This window comes from Symphalangus syndactylus, chromosome 2, assembly GCF_028878055.3.
Source record: "Symphalangus syndactylus isolate Jambi chromosome 2, NHGRI_mSymSyn1-v2.1_pri, whole genome shotgun sequence".
Classification (NCBI taxonomy): domain Eukaryota; kingdom Metazoa; phylum Chordata; class Mammalia; order Primates; family Hylobatidae; genus Symphalangus; species Symphalangus syndactylus.
This window is the reverse complement of record NC_072424.2, coordinates 42,997,162-43,021,281: the sequence shown is the minus strand read 5'-3', so window position 1 is coordinate 43,021,281 and position 24,120 is coordinate 42,997,162. Positions and strand designations below refer to the sequence as shown.

The 24,120-nt window shown below is 43.2% G+C and overlaps 1 protein-coding gene across 3 annotated transcripts in view; it reads right to left on the bottom strand.

Moving 5' to 3' along the window:
* Positions 1 to 20,154, bottom strand: part of ALDH18A1 (aldehyde dehydrogenase 18 family member A1) — a 51,208-nt gene extending 31,054 nt beyond the window's left edge. Inside the window, exons 1-5 of one of the 3 annotated variants that reach the window (XM_055254392.2) lie at positions 19,693 to 20,154; positions 16,573 to 16,688; positions 6,587 to 6,801; positions 882 to 1,031; positions 688 to 792 (exon numbers count right to left, since the gene is read on the bottom strand). In XM_055254392.2, coding sequence (XP_055110367.2) covers positions 688 to 792; positions 882 to 1,031; positions 6,587 to 6,801; positions 16,573 to 16,660 — 558 coding nt within the window. In that variant the 5' untranslated portion in view covers positions 16,661 to 16,688; positions 19,693 to 20,154. The remainder of the gene's footprint in view (positions 1 to 687; positions 793 to 881; positions 1,032 to 6,586; positions 6,802 to 16,572; positions 16,689 to 19,692) is intronic. The other 2 variants (XM_055254423.2, XM_055254439.2) reach the window with 2 other exon arrangements.
* Positions 20,155 to 24,120: the final 3,966 nt, after the last annotated feature.

The following is a 24,120-nucleotide window of genomic DNA, read 5'->3' as shown; positions in this document are numbered from 1 at the left end:
GATCAAGAATATAATTCAAAAAAATTTAGGAGATTTAGGTAAAAATGAAACAATGTAGAAAGAAGGTTCTAGAACATTTAGGGGTAGCCACCAAAAATTCATAAGTCCCATGAGGACTGGAATCATGTCTGATTTGTTCACCACAGTATCCCCAATGCCCAAGACTGCTAGGTACACCATAGGTGCTCAATAAATATTTGCTGAATGAGTGAAAAACCAACCAGCATTCCTCTTTCTCTTCAAAGCTTAATAAATAACTACTATAAAAGGCAACCAATCAGGTGCAAAGAGAAGCAAGCCACCTGAAATCAAAGAAGCCAGTGAAATAAAGACATTTAACTTCTCTGTCTTCAGATGTGTTAGCACTTGTAATCCTAAGAGTTTTAGTGTAACAAGAGCTAATATTCACTGAGAATGTATTATGTACTAAACACCATACTAAAGGCTTTTCATATATTTTCTCACTGAGCCCTTCCAAAAATTATCTGAAATAGGCACTGATATTATCCCCATTTTCAGATAAGGTAACTGAGGCATAAAAAGGTTAGATAAGAAACTTTCTTCAGATTTTTCAAGTAGCAAGTGATGAAGCTGACACCATATTCCAGTAGTCTGGCTCCAGACCCCTTTGTTCCACAAGAACCACCCTCATAGGTCCCACACCCCTTTCAAAGACCAGCCTCTCACCTGGGCAGCACAGATGCTGTACTGGGTAAACATAGCCTCATACAAGGCCATCAGCCCACTCTGTCCGGCAGCTGCACAGGCTCGTGCCTCTAAGACTGGAATTGCCTGTAATATACCAATGAGACAAGGTGTGGTAGGGAGTTAGGGAAGAAGACCTGAAGATCCATTTCAACATGTGGGGAAGCAGCACTCACCATTTCTTTCAGCTGGTTCTGCCCCGAGTGGAGGGCCTGCCGCACGCTCTGAGACAGAAGGATCTCATGGCGCAAGCGTTGTTTGCCAAAGGCTACAGCTCCACTGGTCACCAGCATCATCTCTCTGCCCTGATTCTGCAGCACTGATACCTGGCATTGAGAAAGGAAAGGGGACCACAAGTCACCATACTGTCTCTTTCATCTTTTCACAAGGGATGGAGGTAGGGTGGACTATTGAGTAGATCCCAAATGCTGGTTTATGAACCAGCATGTGGCTGGCTCTGGAAGAATCAACCAGATTGTCTGGTAAAAACACAGATTCCTACATCCTGTCTCAAATTTCTATTTAGCAGGCGGCAGATAAAAATCAGACATTTTAATTTATTTTTTAATTAAAACAACTGGCCTGGCATGGTGGCTCACGCCTGTAATCCCAGCACTTTGGGAGGCCAAGGCAGGCAGAAAGCCTGAGCCCCGGGCAACATGGCAAGACCCAATCTCTACAAAAAATACAAAATTTAGCCAGGCATGATGGTGCATGCCAGCTACTTGGGAGGCCGAGGTAGGAGGATCACCTGAGCTCAGGGAGGTTGAGGCTGCAGTAACCCATGATCGCACCACCACACTCCAACCTGGGCAATAGAATGAGAGAGATGCTGTCTCACCACCACCACCACCACCAACAACAACAACGAAAAACCCTATGAAAAAAAATTTTTTAAGACAGTCTTGCTCTGTTGCCCAGGCTGGAGTGCAGTGGCATGAATGTGGCTCACTGCAGCCTTGACTGCCTAGGCACAAGTGATCCTCCTGCCTCAGCCTCACAAGTAGCTGGAACTACAGGCTCATGCCACCATGCCCAGCTAATTTTTCTTTTTTAACACATTTTTGTAGAAAGGGAGTCTCACTATGTTGCCCAGGCTGGCCTCAAACTTCTGGTCTTCATCCTCCTGCCACAGCCTCCCAATGCATTGGGATTACAGACATGAGCCACCATGCCTGGCCTAAGTAAGACATTTTTAATAAGGAAATTCTGGTGTGTAGCCAAGTTTGACATCTATAGGACTTGACTGTATTAGGTTAGTGCAAAAGTAATTGCAGTTTTACCATTGACAGTAATGGCAAAAACCACAATTACTTTTGTGCCAACCTAATATTTGCAGGGAGTATGTAATGCAGAAGGCCTAGTTGCTCCAAGAAATGAAGCCCAGAATAAAAGTCTGCAGGTAGGAAATGCAATGTAGACTCAGCAGATGGCTTCTCAGGTTCTAAGGCTTAACCCAGGTAAAGGAGGCTGTTCTGGTGACATGTCTAATCCTATGGGTTGCCTCTGCCTACACCAGATGCAGATGCTGACCTTGTTCTGCTCTGTCTGCCCAGAAACAAATGTGGTCACTTTGTTTCCTACCTTAAGCAGACCTACATGAAAAAATTAAAGATTCAAGATGCAATAAAGTCAATATTCCTAAACTGTCCTTTCCTTCTGATGTCTAAAACCTTTTAACTGGTCCAGGAACTCACAAACAGCTATGATAAACCATGATTTAAAACAATAATAACTTTTTTTTTTTTTTGAAACAGGGTCTTGCTTTGTCACCCACGCTGGAGGACAGTGGCACAATCATGGCTCACTGCAGCCCTGACCTCCAGAACTCAAGCAATCCCCCGACCTCAGCCCCCTGAGTAGCCACCTTACCTTCCCAAAGTGCTGGGATTACAGGTGTAAGCCACTGTGCCTGGCCCCGACAATAATATTTTATCACAGAAAGTTTCAGCTGGCTGAGGTGGGATGATTGCTTGAGGCCAGGAATTCGAAACCAGCCTGGGCAAAATAGCAAGACCCCATATCTATGAAAAATGAAAAAAAATAATAGCCAAGTAGCATGTGCCTGTAGTCCCAGCTACTCAGGAGGCTGAAGAAGGATCCCAACTGAGCCCTGGAGTTCAGGGCTGCAGTGAGCTATGATTATACCACCGCATTCCAGTCTAGGTGACAGAGCAAGACCCTCTCTCTAAAATAAATAAATAAAAATTAAAAAAAAAAGAAAATTTCATACTTAACCAAAGTGCTGAGAATAGTATTATAAATCCCCATGTACATACCACCCAGTTTCACCAACTATCTCTCATGGCCAATTTCCCACTCTCCAATAACCCGTCTATACCCTCACCATTGTTTTAATACAAATTCCAGGCAACAGACATGTTATTTCATCTGTAAATAGTTCAGTAATAACTGCTAAAAGATAATCATATATATATATTATATATAATATATAATTATATGTATTTCTCTCTCCACAAATCCATTATTATCTGAAATATTTCAATGATTTCCTTCATATCAAATAGCCAGTGTTCATATTTTTCCAATTTTTTTTAGCTTGCTCAAATTGAGATGCAAATTAAACCCTGCATTACAAATTAATTGAAGTGTCTCTCAAGTCTCTTTCATTCATGGGTTCCCCTCTCCATCAGTTTTCCCTCTTGTAATTTTTTGTTAAACTGAGTTGTTTATTCTTTAGGATTTCCCAGCCTACATTTTCCCAGTTGTGTCCTTATGGCATTAATACTGTGCTTTGGATACCCTATAAACTGCTGTTTGGTATGAAGGTTTTTTTTTTTTTCCCCAAGAAGTCTTTATAAGTTGTGGTGTACATGTCCATCAAGGGGATACATAACGCATGGTTATCTTTCTTTTTGTGATGTTAGCATCTGTTGATGATCATTGCCAAGATCCATTATTCCATTAGGAGCTGCAAAATGCTGACACTCTAACTCAATGATTCCTTCTTCATTTATAATCTGGAATAATTCCAAAAGGGAAACTCTCCTTTACCAACTATTTGGTTACCCTGAGGTACAGTTTGTCTATGAAAAGCAGGACAAATGTGTGTCTCTTCCTTTACTCATCCATTTTCAATATGAGTAGCTTCTCTAGTGCCCTCCAAAAATGGCAAATGAAGTTTTTTTTTTAAGTATAATTATGAACTCATGGATTTAAACATATTTTGTTGCATTGTGCAGTGATTCCTTTTTTTTTTTTTTTTTTTTTTTTTTTGAGACAGAGTCTCGCTGTCGCCCAGGCTGGAGTGCAGTGGCGCGATCTCGTCTCACTGCAACCTCCACCTCCCAGGTTCAAGCGATTCTACTGCTTCAGCCTCCCAAGTAGCTAGGATCACAGGCAGGTGCCACCATGCCTGGCTAATTTTTGTATCTTTAGTAGAGATGAGGTTTCACCATGTTGGCCAGGCTAGTCTTGAACTCCTGACCTCAGGTGATCTGCCCGCCTTGGCCTCCCAAAGTGTTGGGATTACAGGTGTCAGCCACTGCGCCCAGCTGTGATTCCCGTTCTTGATGTTTAAATCATCCCATTTATGGCCAGTGGAAGCCACTTTAAGTTGGCTCCTGAGTCCATCTGACATGATAAGATGTATATTAGGCAGGCCCTGATGGAGACAGCTCTTCCATTAGGTCCACACGCAGCCCTAGAAAGAAAGCTGGTAACCTACGCAAACCTTTACCAGGTTTTTCCTACCATTTTCATCAAGTTTCTCCTCCATTCAAAATCTTCAGTCTGCTTTTGAGACTGAACTCCAACTCACCTAGTTGGCTTCAGAGCTCTGCCTAATGGAATGATCCACTTTATTTTTCATTCTTCCTAATGAGACCACCACCTCTGCTTTCCAGCTTGTCTCCTCCCTGGCCCACAGCATGCCATACTCATTCCTGTCTGTCCTCTATCTGGAATACACCCCTAGAGCCTGTCCCTTCCCCAGAACCACTGGATTGCACAACTGCAGGGGCACCAGTCACACTGTGTGCTTAGTAGCATGGAACTTTTCCCCTCTGTTTGTGCAAATCCCATCAGTTGTCAAGGCCCAGGCTGAGTTCCAGCTCTCCTAGGAAGCCCCAGGAACAACCATACTCTCATCTGAGTTTCCCATCTCTGGACCCATTGCTCACTGTCATTTGGGCCCACTTATTTGGATATTTACTGCCCTGAACAGTCACCTTAATGTCTGGGGAGTCCCAGTTCTGGCTCCCAAAGGGTAGAGACTGCTATGTCTCTAAGATGGAGAGGGTAGAGAGGCTAGTGCCCCTCACAGTGTAGGCTCTTGATAAATATTTTTAAAATTTATCTGATGAACTCAATCTGGGAGGTGGGTTTGATCACTGCTGTTGTTTTGGGTGTTTTTTTTTTTTTCTGCGGGAGGGCGGGGGGTGGTGGTCAGGGTTTCGCTCTGTTGCCCAGGCTGTAGTGCAGTGATGTAGTGCAGTGACTTTATCATAGTTCGCTGCAACCTTGAGCTCCTGGGCTCAAGCAATCCCCTTGTCTCAGCCTACTGAGAAGTTAGAACTTTTTGAGACAGGGTCTTGCTCTGTCACCAAGGCTCGAGTGCATTCACGTGATCACATCTCATTGCAGCCTCAATCTCCCAGGCTCAAGCAATCCTCCTACCTCAGCCTACCGAGTAGCCGGAGCCACAGGAACGTGCCACCATGCCTGGCTAATTTTAAAAAAAATTTTTGTAGAGATGGGGTCTCACTATGTGGCTTAGGCTGGTCTCGAACTCCTGGGCTCAAGCAATCCTTCCGCCTCAGCCTTCCAAAGTGCTGGGATTACAGGCGCAAGTCACCACGCCCAGCCGATTTTACTTTTGTAGAGACAGGGTCTCACTTTGTTGCTCAGGCTTGATAATTGTTTAGAATAGAAAATATAAGAAAAAAATTGTATCATGTTTCAGGTTAGCAATTTCCCAATATTAACGCCTCAGGAAATTGTTTTTTAAAAACTGAAAATTTAATTACGAGGGTAGTGTACAATTTCAGCTGCCATGGAAGAGCTCTTGCTTTATCTGTGGGATGCCTGGATGTCTGGATTTTTACTTTTGGCCAAATCTGGCATGCTGCCGGTTTTTGTAAATGAAATTTTATCAGCTCACGGCCATGCTCATTCATTTATGTATTATCTATGGTTGCTTCTGCAGAGCTGTGTAGTTAAGACACAGACCATATAACCTACAAAACTAAAATATTTACTGTCTGGCCTCTTGCAGAAAAAGTTTGCAGGCCCAGCACTTTGGGAGGCCAAGGCGGGAGGATCACTTGAGCCCAGCAGTTGGAAACCAGCCTGAGAAACATAGCAAGACCCCCGTCTCTACAAAAAATACAAAAATTTGCTGGGCATAATGGTTTGTGTCTGTAGCTGCAGCTACTTGAGAGGCTGAGGTGGGAGTATCACTTGAGCTCGATAGGTCGAGGCTGCAGTGAGCCATGATCATGCCACAACAGTCCAGCCTGGGTGACAGAGTGAGATCCTCTCAAAACAAACAAACACAGCTGCTCCATCCCAGAGATACTTCTTAAATGGCTAGGTGTGAAGCCCAGGCATCTCCAGGCCCAAGATGATTCTACTGCATAGTCAGAACTAAGAATCTCTGACAGAAACAGCTCTTTATCACTAAGAAGTCTGAGGCATGAACTGCATGAAATCACCCCTACTCCTTAACATCCCCTTATCTTGCCCTAAGATGCCATCTCTCACTGGCATCTACATTGCGAAACAGTTTTCACATTGGGTTAAATCTACTGCACTGAAATTACAATTATTTTTATAAGTTGATGAGCAACTTAAACCCAATCTGAACTAGCAACTTAAAAACCCAATTTTAGTACAGCATAATTTCTATCTTGGCAATCACCTGCTCAACAATAGATGCCAAGCGCCCCAGGGCCAGGCCACATTCATCCCCTCGGGTCACCACGGCACTGCCGAGCTTCACCACGATTCTCTTGGCATGCTTCAGCTCACTGCGGTGGGCAAAGGACTTGCCATGTGTACGACTGAGGGGTACAGTGATAAACGGGATGTTGCTCCAAGAACGAACATGTCTGATGACTGAAGACTGGATACGATCTATGGCCATCAAAGTCAAATGCAAGAAAAAAAGAAATACTCAATATAGTTTTTCAATAAAAATATACACGCTCAGTATTAACCAGTTTAGATACCAAAAAATAGCATTATCATTATTAACTGTGTAAAACTAGCACAGTATATCAAAAGCTCTATCTAGCATATTCTTATTTTAGTATTGTATGGAGCTTACATCCAGTATGCAGGTCATAGGCACGCTAAAATGCTGTTGGTGAAGAGTACAAACATATTAATCTCTCTTGAAGACAGGCTGGCAAATTTACCAAAAGCCTTAAAAAAAGTTCTCTAAAAAAGAGATTTATCAGAAAGCTATTCATCACTGTGTTATTTATTATCAGAAAAATCAGAAGCAGAGTAAATGTTGGATAAAGGGAAAAAGATGAACATTTTTAGAATTTTTAATAACGTAGAAAATACTTATATGTTAATTTCACAGACATGTATAAACACATAGATGGATAAAATTAATTAAAAATTAATATTTTATCTCGATAGGATTATAAGCAATTTAAAATTTTCTTCTTTGTTCTTTCTTAGGTTTTCCAAGTTTATGTAGTAAAGATGCATTTTTTTTTATAATCAGAAAAATATGGGTGTTTCTAAAGAAACCATATTACTATAAAAAGAGGAAAGAGCCGGCCAGGCATGGCGGCTCATGCCTATAATCCTAGCACTTTGGGAGGCCGAGGCAGAAGGATCACCTGAGGTCAGGAGTTCGAGACCAGCCTGGACAACATGGTGAAACCCCGTCTCTACTAAAATGCAAAACTTAGCCAAGTGTGGTGGTGGGCACCTATAATCCCAGCTATTCAGGTGGCTGAGGCAGGAGAATCGCTTGAACCCGGGAGGCAGAGGTTGCAGTGAGCCAAGATCGTGCCACTGCACTCCAGCCCGGGCAACAGAGCGAGACTCCTTCTCAAAAAAAAAACAAAAAAAGAGGGAAGAGCCTGATCAGCAAAGACAGTGAAGAACAAAGTAAGTGTATGAATAATACAAAATTTCAACTAGTCTACCTACAATTTCTCTCTTTGATGAATCCAGATGCCTGTAACAATGATCAAAGAAACCAGAGAGCTTTCTGAAGGAAAAGCAATGTTACAGTCAGATACTTTCTATCCCCTTGGACATCTGCCTCTAACCAATTCTTTCCTGATTCTTTTTCTTGTAACAGTGTACAAGATTACAGATAATTTGTACAGATGAACAAACAAGCAAACAAACAAAAATTGTACAAGATTTCTAAGGAGGAAAAAAATCTTGATTAAAAGCCGAATAGATACCTGCATAAAGCCAGAAGTAAAAGAGTAAAAGCTGAATGTCAGGCACAGAACCCCTTCAATACTTCTTACGGGCCCAACACCTCCTGCTTAGCTGCTCACTACTTACCCATTCGCCCTTTCTCACACGATTAACAGATCCCCAATTATTAGCCAGGCACACTGCCACCAGTTGAAAGACTACATTTCCCAGCCTTTCTTGCTCAGGTAGACAGGACAATGTGACCAAGTCTGGCTAACAAGATACATGTGAAAATGTTATGTGGGATTTCTAGGAACTTAGATGTGCTTTCTTCCCTTCATCCCCACTGCTGCTTGGAACATGGGTATGAAGGCTGGAGCTCATTCATTCATTTTGGATTAGAAGGAACTGTGAAGCAACAAGAAAGAACGAGCAGGGATCCCTGATGATTTCACAGTGCTATTCTGGAAGCCCTGGACTGCCTACCTTCTTGCAGGGCTGCTAGACTTCCTTCAGGAGAAAGACAGAAATACATTTCTATCCTGTTTGAGCCATTATTATTTTGAGTTTCCTGCTACATGCACATAATTGTAACTGACACAGAAAGAGAATGAGTGCATAGGCAGATGGGCTGTGTGAGGCCTACATGGAAGAGAAGATGCTGTCAATCAGTGGGGGTGGAGGAGCACTTAAGCAAATAGACCTTACTCCCTGATAGCAAGAAGCAAGACAAGGTGGGTAACATAGGTTCTCAGCAGGACTAAGCTTTAAGCAATTCCCTGCAAAGACTTTTCTATATCTCATTACAAGCAACTCATAAATATTTGAATGAATTACTAAAATAATCATTCCAAGCCACCTTTTGAACCACTGTTCTGTAACTTTATTAGAGAGCTAACTACCTTCACTTGAACCATTATCACTTCCCTTTATATTGTCTGTCTATAAATTACAGACAATTTTCTCAAAATTTCTTTAGACCTTCTGACTCTATCTCCTGTCCACTAACTCACTCCCTAACCACAATCTAGTGATGGTGGGTAAAGCAGGCAGGACCTTATTCTCATGAATGGGAAGGCGACTGTGAGTTCTCCTCCCTTCCTGTCTCCTTCACACACAAATCTTAGAACATTTCTAATGAAGTAGTAGTCATTTCTGCCTTTCCTTAAATAACCATTTTTCAAGTGACTATGTTTCAGGTTTGTGGAGATATAAGAAAGATAATATGATCTTTTTTCACAATAGGCTTGGCATCTAGATCCTGGCACAGAGCTGCTTGGTAAGCCATCATCTGGGATGGAACTGGGATTCTGATGGCATTGCTGGATCCACAGGTGCACCATCTCTTCCTGCTGTGGGAGTCCCTGGGACTAAAAGACTGGTTTGTTGTTGAGGCTAAGTTTTGTGGAGGGCTACTTTCCCTCATTGGGTTAATTATTAATAATATAGGTACCCTACTCTGCTTTCAGGAATATTATCCTAAGCAATATGTACAACTAAGTCTTAAGTTTAAAAGTTGTACACATAATGGTTTGGTCTTACTGATCTGCCAGAGAGAAGAGTGGTGGAGGGACAGGCTTACTCCCCTAGGGTTTGGACCAGGGATCATCAGTGGCTGTTTGCAGAGCTCAGAGCTATGCCAAGTATCATGTATTATCCCTTTGGTAGCTTGTCAGATCTAGGCTTTCTGGCTTTCTCTCCTGTCTGCTGGAGGGCTTATCCTGACCTGGAAGGGTGGTGAGCATGGGTAGAGCAGCCTGAGAGGGTACCTCAGGGACACAGGTAGTGGCATGCATGTCTGTCCAGGTGATCAAATGGTAGAAGCCAATCAGAATCCAGCAGCCAGGCTAGCATGAAGGAGGCTAACCCACAGTCTGTATCAGGAGAAGAGGGTGGGTCGCATGGCTCAGTGCCACGTAGTCAAGGGTCATTCTGGCTGGAGCAATAGGGTGACAGCAGTAGATAAGGCCTGTTAGGGTTCAAGAGGAGGTCACCACTATCAACAAGGTTTCATGCAGTTGACTCAGTCAAGTCCAGTAGGTTCTAGCACAAAGGAGAGCTTCAGGGGACACAGGGCTTTTTGGGTTTCCTATTGAACAACGCCTGTTACCTTCCAAGGTTGACCCTACCTTTCTTGGGGGCATTTTTTTAATGTTCTACAGTGTATTATACTTGTTAGGGTCCATATTGAAAACTGAGAAGGCCTTGATTAGTTAGGAAAATTCAATGCTTCTAGAGAAATAGTCGTTTCCCATCTTCTAAGGAACTTTCTGGCTCTAAGTTCCAAAGAAAATCTGTCCCCTCCTAGTAGGTATGAGGGCATAGTGAGGTGTATGTGTGTACAGGTGTGGCGTGGTGGGGGATGGGAGGGGTTGTCCATGTTCTTCTTAAGGGCCACGGATTATACTTACTACTCTTACAGCGGAGAACCCTTTACTTCTTCAGCATCAGAGTCCTTATGCCTAGTAACCAATGAGGCTGTGTTCCAGGCCTCAACAAGAAGGGACCCTGACATGAGTACTCTTTTTCTCTCTGGCCTTCCATTGCCTTCGCTGTTTGTCTCCATAAGCATTCTCATTTTGCCTTTCTTTTCTTTTCCCCCTGCTATTCTGCTTATCATGGTCAGTGAAAGAGCTCCAGGTTCCAGAAAAATCCAAATCCCAAAATCCAAAAACCTAGGGAAACAATTAGAAAGTGCCTCCTTCTGTGAATGAGCCTAATGAGGATAAGTATCAATAATAAAAATACTGAAGTGAACACTTGCTACATACCAGGAGTTGTGCTAAATATTCATACACCTTCTACAGGGGAAAAAAGGACAAGCGTTGGCTCTGGAGCCAGACTGCCTGAGTGAAATCTCAACCCCTTCACTTACTTGCTGTCTCCTTAACTATCTCATAAGGTTGGTAGGGTGGATAAAACAAGTTCATGCATGAACAAGATTGGCACAAAATACTCAATGAATATTAACTGGTACTGTAAAAAAAGTGTTACTTATTGTGACACGACATATATATCCATGGTCCCTGGCTTATAACTCTAATAATCCTTTCTACAGTCTTTTGTTATAATGTTGGTGTAAGGAAACAGAATCTCTCTCTCTGATATTCTCCTGAACTCCTTTCACCTGCTAAAGGCAGGACTCTAATTTGATTGTGGGTTGTAAGACCCTCAATCCAGAGAGGGTCCTGCCCCATACCTTGGAGGAAGAAATATTGCACAGGAAGACCAAGACAAAATCTGAACAGACAGGCCTTGCTGGGTTACCCTACTCAGTCTGTTAGTATCAGGTCACATTCTTTTTGTTCAATTACATTTCAACACAGTTGTCCATGCTTCAATCATGCCTATCCAATAAGTCTCCATAAGGGGACAAGGTTCAGAGAGCTTCCAGACAGCTGAACATGTGGAGGTTCCTGGAGGGTGGTGTGCCCCGGAAGGGCGTGGAAGATCTGTGCCTCTTACCTCACACCTCACCCTATGTATCTCTTCATCTGTGTCCTTTGTAATAGATTGGTAAATCTAAGCATTTCCCTGAGTTCTCCGCATCACTCTAGCAAATCAATCAAGCCCAAAGAGGGGACTGTGGGAACTCCAACTTGAAGCTGGTCAGTCACAAGTTCCAGAGGCCTGGACTCAGGACTGGTAGGAAGGTGGGGATGATCTTGTGGGACTGAGCCCTCAACCTGTGGGCTATCCTCAGGGAGACACTGTCAGAATTGAATTGGAGGACACCCAACTGATGTCCACTGCAACCCCCCATTTGGTCACAGAAGTCTTCTGTGTTGATTGTTGTTTTGGAGTGAGAGCAGAGGAAAAATAGTTTGAGATTTTCCATACTCTACCTTCATCATCATCATCATCATCATCATCATCATCATCTTACTGAATTCTCATGAATTAAGCCTCATAACTTAGGTATTATTATGAGTTCATTATTATTATTATTATTATTATTATCCCCATTTTATAAATAAGGAAATTGATACTCAGATTAACTGAGTAATTTACCAGCGTTGCCAGATTACAAAAATGGCCACGATCCTTTTGCAGCTTCTCCATTAACAGGTGAGTCAATTTTCCAAACTTCTTAAATTTGGGCTGGCCCTGTAACTTGCTTTGACAAATGTGGCAGAAAGAACAGTGTATAAATTCTGAGTTTACATCTCAAGAGGACTTGTAGCTACCATGCTTGCTGTTCTTGGGAACCCTGCAAGCATCATGCAAAGAAGCAATGAACAGCCTGCTGGAGGATGAGAAGCCACATGGAATGTAAGTGATGTATCATCCCAGCAGAGGCCCCTTCATTGCCAACAATCAGCCCTAACTCAATCTGAGACCTGACACAGACACAGAACCACTGTGCAGCTGAGCCCAGTCCAAAATACCATCCCATAGAATTGTGACCTAAACACACAGTTGTTTTAAGCTACTAAGTTACTTCATAAGAAGGGCTAGTTTTAAAAACCTAGTACCTGGCTCCAAAACCCGAACTTTTAGCCCTTATACTCTACATGAATAGGAAAGAGATTTTTCTGTCTAATGATAAGCTTGATTAGTTGATTGGCAAGTCATCTTGCAATGAAGCTTGGAAATGTACTACTGATAAGATTTAGGTGATATTAAGGAGCTAGCCAACTCAAAACATCACAAACAGCCTTTCAACAAATGGTGCTGGACAACTAGTATTAAAAGTTGAAAGATGAACATTGACCTAAACCTCACACCTTATACAAAAATTAACTCAAAATGGATCACGTAGCTGGGTGCAGTGGCTCACACCTGTAATTCCTGCACGTTGGGAGGTCAAGGTGGGAGGATCTTTTGAGCCCAGAAGTTCAAGACCAGCCAGAGCAACATAGACTCCATTTCTACAAAAAATTTTTTAAAAAATTAAATGTGCCAAGACTGGGCAACATGGCAAAACCCTGTCTCAACAAAAAATATAAAAATTAGCTGGATGTGGTGGTGCATACCTATAGTCCCAGCTACTTGGGAGGCTGAGGCAGGAGAATCACTTGAGCCTGGGACGTTGAGGCTGCAGTGAGTAATGACTGCACCACTGCTCTCCAGCCTGGGTGACAGAGCAACACCCTGTCTCAAAAAAATAAAAATTAAAAATAAAAAAACCAAAGAAAAAAATTATCCAGGTGTGGTGGTGCACACCTATAGTCCTAGCTACCTGGGAGGCTGACATAGGAGGATCACTTGAGCCCTGGAGGTTGAGGCTGCAGTGAACCTTGATCATGCCACTATACTCCAGCCCTGGGTAACAACAGAGCAAGATCTTGTCTCAAGAAAACAAAAAAAATAAATCATGGATTTAAGTATAAAATATAAAACTACCAAACTTTCAGGAAAATAACATAGGAGAAAATCTTCAGAATATAGGGTTATACACAGAGTTCTTCGACTTGACCCCAAAAGTACAATCCATAAAAACAAAAGCTGATAAATTTGACCTCATCAAAAGGAAAACTTTTCCTATATGGAAGACCCTGTTAAGAGAATAAAATGACAAGCTATGAGACTGGGAGAAAACATTTGCAAACCACCTATCCAACAAAGGACTAATACCTGGAAGTGCTATGGCTTGGATATGGTTTGGCCCTTCCAAGTCTCAGGTTGAAATCTGATCCCCAGTGTTGGAGGTGGGGCCTGGTAGGAAGTGTTTGAATTACGGGGGCAGATCCCTGATGAACAGCCTGGTGCCATTCTCAGAGGGAATGCATGAGTCCTCACTCTTAGTTCCCATGAGAAATGGTTGTTAAAAAGAGCCTGGCCCTTTCTTTTCTCTCTCTTGCTTCCTCTCTGGCCATCTGATTTTGCACACACCAGCTCCCCTTCATCTTCTTCCAAGAGCAGCAGCCTGAGGCATTCACTCAATGCAGTTATTGGTGCCATGCTTTTTGTGCAGCCTGCAGAACCATGAAAAATAAACCTCTTTTCTTTATGCATTACCCAGCCTCAGATATCCTTTTATAGCAATAAAAATGGACTAAGACAGGAAGATATAGAGAATTCTCAAAATTCAATATTTTTTTAAAAAAAACAACTTTCCAATTCAAATTGAGCTGAAGGCCAGGTGTGGAGGCTCATGCCTATAATCCCAGGACTTTGGGAGGCTGAGGTGGGGGGATCACTTGAGGTCAGGAGTTTGACACCAGCCTGGCCAACATGGTAAAACCCTGTTTCTACTAAAAATACAAAAATTAGCTGGGCATGGTGGTGGGCACCTGTAATCCCAGCTACTCAGGAACTGAGGCAGGAGAATTGCTTGAACCCAGGAGGCAGAGGTTGCAGTGAGCTGAGATTGCACCACTACACTCCAGCGTGGGTGACAGAGCAAGACTCCAACTCAAAAAAAAAAAAAAAAAACTGAGCTAAAGACATGAGCTAACATTTCACTGAAGAGGATATAAACACATGAAAAGATGTTCAATATCATTAGCTATTAGGGAAAGGCACATTAAAGCCACAATGTGATATCACTACATACCTATCAAAATGGCTAAAATAAAAAAGAGTGACCACATCAAATGATAGTAAAGATGCAGAGAAAATGCATCACTCATACAGTGCTAGTAGGAATGTAAAATGGTACTGTCACTATGCAAAGACAGTTTGACAGTTTCTTACAAAACTGTGTTAGGCCATTCTTGCATTGCTGTAAAAAATACCTGAGGCTAGGTAATTTATAAAGAAAAGAGGTTTAACTGGCTATAGTTCTGTGGGCTGTACAGGAAGCATGGTGCTGGCATCTGCTCAGCTTCTGGTGAGGCCTCAGGAAGCTTATAATCATGGCAGAAGGCAAAGGGGAAGCAGGCATCTCCAATGGCAAGAGAGGGAACAAGAAGAGAGAGTGAGGGGGTGGTGCCACACACTTAACCAGATCTTGTGAGAAGTCACTCACTATCTCGAGGACAGCACCAAGGCATGAGGGATTCACCCCCAATGACTTAACACCTCCCACAGGCCCCACCTCCAACACTGGGGATTACAATTCAATATGAGATTTGGTAGGGACATACATTCAAACTATATAAAAAACTAAACATGTAGCTACAATCTGACCCAACAACTACACTCTTAGGCATTTATCCCACAGAAATGAAAACTATGTTCACTCAAAATCCTGTACATCAATGTTCATACCAGCCTTATTCATAACAGCCAAAAAATGAGAGCAACCCAGATGTCCTTTAATGGGTGAATGGTTACACTGTGATACACTTATAGCATTAAATACTTCTCAGTAATAAAAAGGAACTAACTGATACACACAGCAACTTGAATGAATCTCCAGAGAATTATGCTGAAGAAAACAGAATCCCAAAAGGTCACATATTGGATGATTCCATTTATATAACATTCTTATAATGACAAAATTATAAAAACGTAGACCAGATTAATGTTGGCCAGGGGTTAGTAATAGGGAAGAGGACAGTGGCTGTTAAAGAGAAATAAAAAATCCTGTGGTGATTGAAATGTTCTGTATCTTGATCATATCAATGTCAATACCTTCGTTCAGATACTGGGTGAAATTGGGTAAAGGGTATAAGGGACCTCTTTGTACTATTTCTTAAAATTGCAAGTGAATTTATAATTAGCTCAAAATCTAAAACTTAATTACAAAAAAAGAGTAATGAACAAAAATAGCATGGGGCCGGGCACGGTGGCTAACGCCTGTAATCCCAGCACTTTGGGAGGGAGGCCGAGTTGGGCAGATCACCTGAGGTCAGGAGTTTGAGACCAGCCTGGCCAACATGGCGAAACCCCATCTCTACCAAAAACACAAAATTAGGTGGGCGTGGTGATGCACACCTGTAATCCCAGCTAATTGGGAGGCTGAGGCAGGAGAATCGCTTGAACCTGGGAAGCAGAGGTTGCAGTGAGCTGAGATTATGCCACTGCACTCCAGCCTGGATGACAGAGTGAGACTCAAGAAAAAAAAAAAAAAGCATGTTAAAATTTATTTGGGGGTCAACTTTATTGACACAAACACCGAGAACATTTCACCAGGAGACTACCTCTTTTCCTCCTTGCTATTTGGCAGAATTTTGTCCAATTCTGCCAAATTACATCTTTTTTTTTTTTTTTTCTCTCTCTTTTAAACCTTTTTTCTTGGCTGGGCATCATGGCTCATGCCTGTAATCCCAGCACTTTGGGAGGCCAAGGCAGGCAGATTGTTTGATCTCAAGAGTTCAAGACCAGCCTGGGCAACATGGCAAAATCCCATCTCGACAAAAAATAAAAAAGTTAGAGTCAGAGTGGTGGTGTGTGCCTGTAGTCGCAAGTACTTGGTGGGCTGAGGCAGGAGGATTGCTTGAGTCCAAGACGTCTGGGCTGCACTGAGCTATGTTTGTGCCACTGCACTCCAGCCTGGGTGACAAAATGAGACCCTGTCTGCAAACAAACAAACAAACATCTTTTTTCTGTTTGAAAACCTTGTTCGAACATATTTTGACTATCAAACTTCCCACATACGCATAAGTTTTCTATGGTACATACGAGATCTGGAGACGATTGTACACTGGACCCAGGGCAGGAGATGTTGGTTGAAGGGCTGGAATCCACAGCGGTAAACTTGACTCAACATGCTGCGATGTGGTCACTGACCACAGTATCTGCAGAATACATTTTTTAAAAAGTGAGTAATGAAAAATACTGGACAATTCATTTTATTTCCATCTACTTCCCCTTACCCTCGGAGTAAAAGTCTGACTCTCCTGCTCCAAACTCCTCTGTATTAGGGAAACTCCCACCTCCTCTATATTATAGAAAAGACAGAAAAAGTAAGTGGCTCCTTTCTAGGCCTCAACCATCTTAGTTTTTATGTAAGCAAATAATAATGCAAGGTTAGGAATATTTTGAGACACAAAAAACATCTGCTGTTTTTGGTATCTTCCAAATTAAAAAAAAAATCTTTCAGGTGCAATGCTTATGTGTTAATACTAAATCTTCATATAATTCCTGTAACAGATCCAATATCCTAAAGCAACCATGTCCACCTTTCTGCTAACACCTCCCAACAGAACCGGGAAACGCACCTATTTGAAATGTCAGCTTGATCCTTGCCAGCCAGCCATGAAAAGCAAGAGGAAAGGCCAGAGGCTGCTGCCATGTCTTTCTTCCTGATGCCCACAGGATTACAAAGTAACTCTTGTGCCCTTGGAAGGCAGTGGCAATGCCTACAACTGGCTAACATCTTAATCCTGTGGAGGATGAGAATATGGCTACAATCTTGGTTGAGAACATGAGGCAGTTATGGGCATTTCCTCACCCTGGGTCAAATTTGAGACTTTAGACAAAGATAGTTTATTTCACAAAAAAGTAGGGGACTCCTTCCTATATGTACAGGGAGAACAAGCCATTCATTATTGTAGCTTTTTTTTAAGATGGAGTCTTGTTCTGTTGCCAGGCTGGAGTACAGTGGAGCGATCTCGGCTCACTGCAACCTCTGCCTCCCGGGTTCAAGCGATTTCCCTGCCTCAGCCTCCCGAGTAGCTGGGACTACAGGCACGCGCTACCACGCCTGGCTAATTTTTTGTATTTTAGTGGAGACGGGGTTTCATCATGTTGGCCAGGATGGTCTCAATCTCCTGACCTCGTGATCCACCCGCCTCAGCCTCCCAATATTGTAGCTCTTTTTATGCTACAGAGACACTGCTGTTTTTACAAGGTAAGAAAAATACTTCACTTTCCTTGTTTGTGGGCCTCCTTTTAACTTTTTTCCCATGGATTGGTGGATATATCTCAGCCCCCTTAAATGTGTCTCAGAAGACTAGCATTTAGCCCCATAGTGAAAAAAATAAGAAATGGTGTTATTGCTTTACAATTTACACTGCAAAAAGGCACCGAAATGGGACAGAGAAGAGACTGGCAGGATACAGCTGTTCTAAAACATATGGCATCTAGTAGGCAACAGAAAGTATTAATTGATCTTTGTTATTTCAATTTTTTCATAACACTGAAGTATGATTTTAGCACATGATCTAAGTTTGCTGCTTATATAAATTCCTTCAATAATGGCTGCTAAACAATTATTTACATGTGAATTCTCCAAAATAACTACAGAAGAGCCAACTACTGCTTTTCCCATCTGGATTACAAACTTTCCATTGACAATATGGCAAAAACGATGAGGAACAAGGCCTTTGAAGTTGGTCAGACTTGGGTTTGAGCTCTGCACTTGCTATCTGTGTGTCTTGTGGAGAGTTACCCAATTTTTCTAAGCCTCTGTTTCCTCACTTATAAATCAGGGATACTAACACTATGGACCTCATGAAATTATGGTGAGAATTAAATGAGATAATGCGTGGAAAGTTCTTGGGTACAACAAATGGACAGTAAATGTCAGTTTTCCTCCTTTTGTCTTTTAGGCACTAATGATGCCTTACAATTATTTTTTCCTTAATTTCCTTCAAGACCCATCACGGGAACAAAGAATTCAACGAATATTCACTATTAGATACAATCACACACATATATTGACTGTTTACCTCTCTATTAACCAAGAGTGATTGAAAGCTCTGAACACTTACTGTCACTGAAACAGAGATTGAAGACTGACGTAGAAACCAAGCCTCCTGGCCTCTCCCCTGTACCACTATCTCTGACTGACCTCGGAGGTTACATCTACTCTGTCACTGCAATGGATAGCTCACTCTGCCAGAGGGTATTACGCCCTCGAGAAGCACACAGTTGATCCCAAGGAGCAAAGAGTGTGTGTGTGTGTGTGAGTGTGTGTCCAGACTCGTGTCTAGATTCGTGTGACTGTGTCTAGACTCTCTGTGTGTGTGTTTAGACTCCATATCATCAGTTGAAAAGAGTTTTCATGTTTTGACTCAAGACATTTCTCAAGTATCTCTTTACAGACTAAACAGAAAGCCCTTATCTAACTGATTTGAACAGAGAAGTGAACTTCAGTCCCAACATAGTTCACCCACAAACACATGATAGGTATATGGCTCACCACTTAAATACAAAGATCCGATGGGCCTAACCACCTCAGAGGGCAGGGGACAATGATGGGGGAAGGATGGGGTGGGGTATCTGGGTGCGCCCTGCTGTAACTGGAAGACCCCAGCATACACAGAATGCCATACTGCAAAGGGAGTCTGGCTTTGAGGAGGGAATCACGAACGCCCGGAGGGTCGCAGGGAACTAGAGACCCAGGCCCCTGAGAGTTGGCGTGTGGCCAACTAAAACCCGCGGCATCCCGGCGCTGCCACCACCGCCACCCACCACTGCAGGTTCCGAACTCTTGGACCGAGATGGGGCCCGCGGATGCCTGAAGTCTCCACTTGGCCCAGTTCCTTACATGGTGTACAAAGGGGAGGCCGAGGAGGTCAGGGCCCGTAGCCATCCGTAGATCCCGGGGCCGCCGCGCACCGGCATATGGGAGCGCGCCAGGGTCTTGCAGCGCGCCCTGGGCGGCCCGATGCAGCCGCCATCCCTCGGCCGAGGCCCACACCTACCCATGGGCCAGATCCCCGGGCCCCGGCACCTGCTCTGGCAGTGTCCCCGCTCCAGCGGCCCGGCGCTCACGCCCCTCGCGCCTGAGCCCGGGCGCGCATCAGTTTCCGCAGAAACGCGGGCGCCTAGCCATCCCCGCCGCTCGCCGCGTACCTGCCTCACCACCGCCGCCGCCGCCGCCGCCGCCGGGCACTACCGCGGGTCCGCACTCCACGCCGCGCTGATTCCGGCGCTCGCTCACTCTCTTTTTTCTTCCGTCCACGTCCCGCACGATGACGTTACGACAGTGGCGTAAGAGTAAACCTAGGCAGCCGGGCCTACGCTGTTGACGTGGGGCGAGGGCCTGGCCTGGGGCTGCGGCGCGGCAATGGCGTAGGCACCTTTCGAGAATCAGGCCCGCGCTCCACGTGGCGGGCCAGCCCACTAGGCCGCGGCAGGCTGGAGGAGGCGGGACTTGAGTTCAGGGGGAACGCCCACGTCCCGGGAGGGGACAGGGGCTGGGGACAGGGGCCAGAGACAAGGGCGAAGACAGCTTCCAAACGCCGCCCCAGCGGGCCTTCCAGGGAGGCAGAAGTGGTGCCTGGCACCCTCGGCTGCTGGTAGATTTCATAAGGTGTGTTTGTCAGTGTTAACCATTTATATCCCGGGCACACCTCGGAAATAAGTTGTATCAACTGACATACCTTAGTTACTCCAGGCACATTCTGGGAATAGACTGGATCAGTTTACACACATTTGCAAACTTTGGCTCCTTAAATGGAAGCATTTTGGCACTGCAATCAAATTACTTGCCCCCTAGTCATCTGGAGGTTTCCCCAATGGTCCCATCTCAACTCCCTTTCATCAAAGGCAGTTGTAAGAATATTGCATTTTAAAACAGGATATTCAATCTCTGACAACTAGAACTATTCCAAAGGTGAATGCAGACTCACCTTTAAAGACAGACCACAAAAACCTGGCACTGTAGTGTGTGCCTGTAGTCCCAGCTACTGGTAGGTGGAGGCAGGAGAACCACCTGAGCCCAGGAGTTCAAATCCAGCCTGGACAACACAGCAAGACCCCATCTCTTAAAAAAAAAAAAGAAAAAAGGTGAAAACACAGATTTTTCTCCCTCTCTCCTTGCTGTGTTTTGCTCAAAGGACACATTGCTGCACAGGCACATAGTGCTGGGCGGTGGGAGGGTAGCACTTGATAGGAGGTTGGGCACAGAAAAGCATCGTGCCCTTCTGTCCCTGATAACACTGCTAAGCCTATTTATTCATTTTCTTGTTTATTAAACACTGGCTACTGCTATGGTCTGAATATGTCCCCCAAAATTCATATATTGGAAACTTAATTCCCAATGCAAGAATATTGGGAGGTGGGGCCTAATGGGAGGCATTTGGGTCAAGAGTGCTCCACCTTTATGAATAGAGTGGCCCTCATGAATAGATTAATGCTACTATCAAAAGGTTTGTGGAGGTGGGTGTCCTCTTCTGCTCTTCTGCCCTTCCACCATGTGAGGATACAGCCAGAAAGCCCTCACCAGATGCTGGCACCTTGATCTTGGACTTCCTAGCCTCTAGAACTGTCAGAAATAAATTTCTATTATTTAAAAATTATCCAGTCTGTGTTATTGTGTTTTAGCAGCACAAAATGGACTGAGACAGCCAAGCATTCCCTGGGTGTGGAAGAAGACATGGTTGAGTTCACAGCCTTATGGAAGAGAGAGATATATGAGCAAATAATTACAATACCGTGTGATAAATACTGAAGAATGGGATGGCCAGACATTCAGGGATGGCTGAAATGGTTGGCTTTGTGTCCCCACCCAAATCTCACCTTGAATTGTAATTCCCATAATCCCCACCTGTGGAGGGTGGGACCTGATGGGAGGTGATTGGATCATGGGGCTGCTTCCCCCATGCTGTTCTCGTGATAGTGAGTTCTTATGAGATCTGATAGTTTTATAAGGGACTCTTCCCCCTTCACTGGTTTGCTCTCTCCTGCCTGCCACCATGTAAGATGTGCCTCTTCCCCTTCCGCCATGATTGTAAGTTTCCTGAGACCTCCCCTGCCATGTAGAACTGTGAATCATCTAAATCTCTTTTCTTTATAAATTACCCAGTCTTGGGTATGTCTTTATAACAGTGTGAAGACAGACTAATACAATGGCTTTAAAAGAGTTGATATTCAAATTGTGCTTTGAAGCACTGGAAGGGGTTTACCTAAAAGAGGAGAGGAGTACAGGATCTGAGGAAGAGGGAATAAGGGAATGATATACGCAGAGGTGTGAGACACCCTGTGAAAAGAGGTTACTCGCAGTAGGACATGACAGGAGAGGGGTCTGGCTGGTATCCTGACTTACAAAGGCTTTTTTGTGCTATGCTAAAGATTTTGAATTTTATAATCCTTAAAAACAGAAAGACATGACTTTTTAAGTGCTGGAATGGTATGATCTGATTTTTGTGCCAGAAATCAGTAAAGAGGCCTAGAGCTGGAATGTTGGTTAGCCTATTGCAAAGGCCCAGGTAAGAAATGGTGGCCTAAAAAAAGGCTCCAGCAGAGGAATGGGGAACAAAAAGGAGGGAGAGCTGACAGCACTTACTCAAAGTGGGAGAGTGAGAGAAGAAGAGCAGTGCTTGAGAATCTGATGGTGCTGCAATACCATGCATCAGGAAATCCGTAAGGTGCGTTTTCATGAGATCTGATGGTTTTATAAGGAACTCTTCCCCATTCACTGGTTTGCTCTCTCATGCCTGCCACCATGTAAGACGTGCCTCTTCCCCTTCCACCATGATTGTAAGTTTCCTGAGACCTCCTCAGCCATGTGGAACTGTGAATGGGGAACAACAGTTCTTTTGGGTGAGGAATGAGAATACGAAATGTGTTAAATGTGGAGGATTTTGGATTTGCAGTAGGGTAGAAAAACAAATTAAATTTCCCTCAATTAAGTTATATCTGGTACCTCATCTTTTAAGATTCTCATCATGTACTTAGAATGAATTAGATGACTGTGGGTATAGCTAGAACCAAGGGACAGGGGCCTTCACTTTAGAAGGCCTGTTCTCGTTCTTCTCTTAACTCACAGATTACCTTATGGTAATAGCTTATCTGCCTTCCCTGCCAAAAGATAAGCTCCTGAGAACAGGGAAGTATATTCATGGAACATAAGAAATATTCAATAGATATTTGATAAATAAAAAAAATTAACTACTTTTGGTTTAGTTTTCTCAAATTAAGAAATTGGGCTAATGACACCATCCTTGTCTATCCCATAGGGTTGTGAAGAGTATAAAAAATGAAAATCCTTTAACATTGTACAGACATTTTCTATTTTATTTATCATTCTTATTTTTATTACTATTTTACTACTAATATTCTATTCCATCAATAAGGAGAAAGGAGTGGGATATGTAACTATGGATTAGGAAAAATTAAATTCCAGACATATGAGCTAGTTTTTCCCTCCACAGAAGTCAAGGAAGTAATTCAGCTATGATATTTTTCTTGTGTATGATAAAAAGACTGATTCTTTTTTTGACTGGAGGGGTTTAACTTTTGTCTTAGCAATTAGAAATAAGGCTGGACATGACCAGACAGTCACATAGGAAGTGGGACATTTAGTATTGGTCTATAAGAATGCAGGATTGAGAAGTGCTTCTTTAGATGCCATCTAAATTGTTTTAGGCTTAAATTATCTTAATCTCAAGTTATTTAATTGTAAAAACAGAAACTCATTCAAACAAGACAATTTAATAGAAGCAGTAACTTATAGTCTTCAAAGGCAGGAGGTAAAATTGGGTCTCACAAGGGGAAGGGACAAGAAACTGGAAAGTAAGTAATCAAGATGGTTCTCCATCTCTAAGTCTCTTGCTAACACTTTTCTTTGCCCATCTGTTTCCTTTTCTCCACTTTTCCTTTAAGATAGAGTCTCCATTAGTGAACATTTGGTGGAAAATGGCTTCCCTAGCTCTAAAAAAATCTTTCCAGTTAGTGCCCACTTGTGACTCATTTCAAGTCTTGGTCTAAATTCCAAGTTCCTTGGAGAGAAAATTATACTGGCCTAGACTGGTTCAGGACTCCATTCTTGGTTCAGTCATCTATGTAATGGAAAGATGGAGGCTGTCCCCTCCCCTCCTTAAGCAAAGCTCTGAGCAGTTGGAATTCTCAGAGAAATAGTGGACATATTCAGGAGTTGGCAATGATGGGACCCTTAAATGAAACCAGTTTCAGCCACACTATGCAACATACATAGTTTCACAAACCAAGCTGCACATCAGAAGCACCTAGAAAACTTTACAAAATACAGATCTTGGAGTCCCCACTTCCTAGCCCTGCCTCTTCCACCAATGATTCAGAATCTCTAGAGGTAGGGCCCAGGAATCAGTATTTTTATAAAGTACCCTAGAAGATTACTTTGTGACTAACCTTTGGGAACCACTGCTTTAAAAGACCCGAATACTAAACAAACAAATACAATGATAAAAAAGGGAAGTTACTCATAGAGTATTACATACAATACACAAGAAGTTGAGTTTTTTGTTTTTTTTTGAAACAGGGTCTCACTCTGTTACCCAGGCTGGAGTGCAGATCATGGTT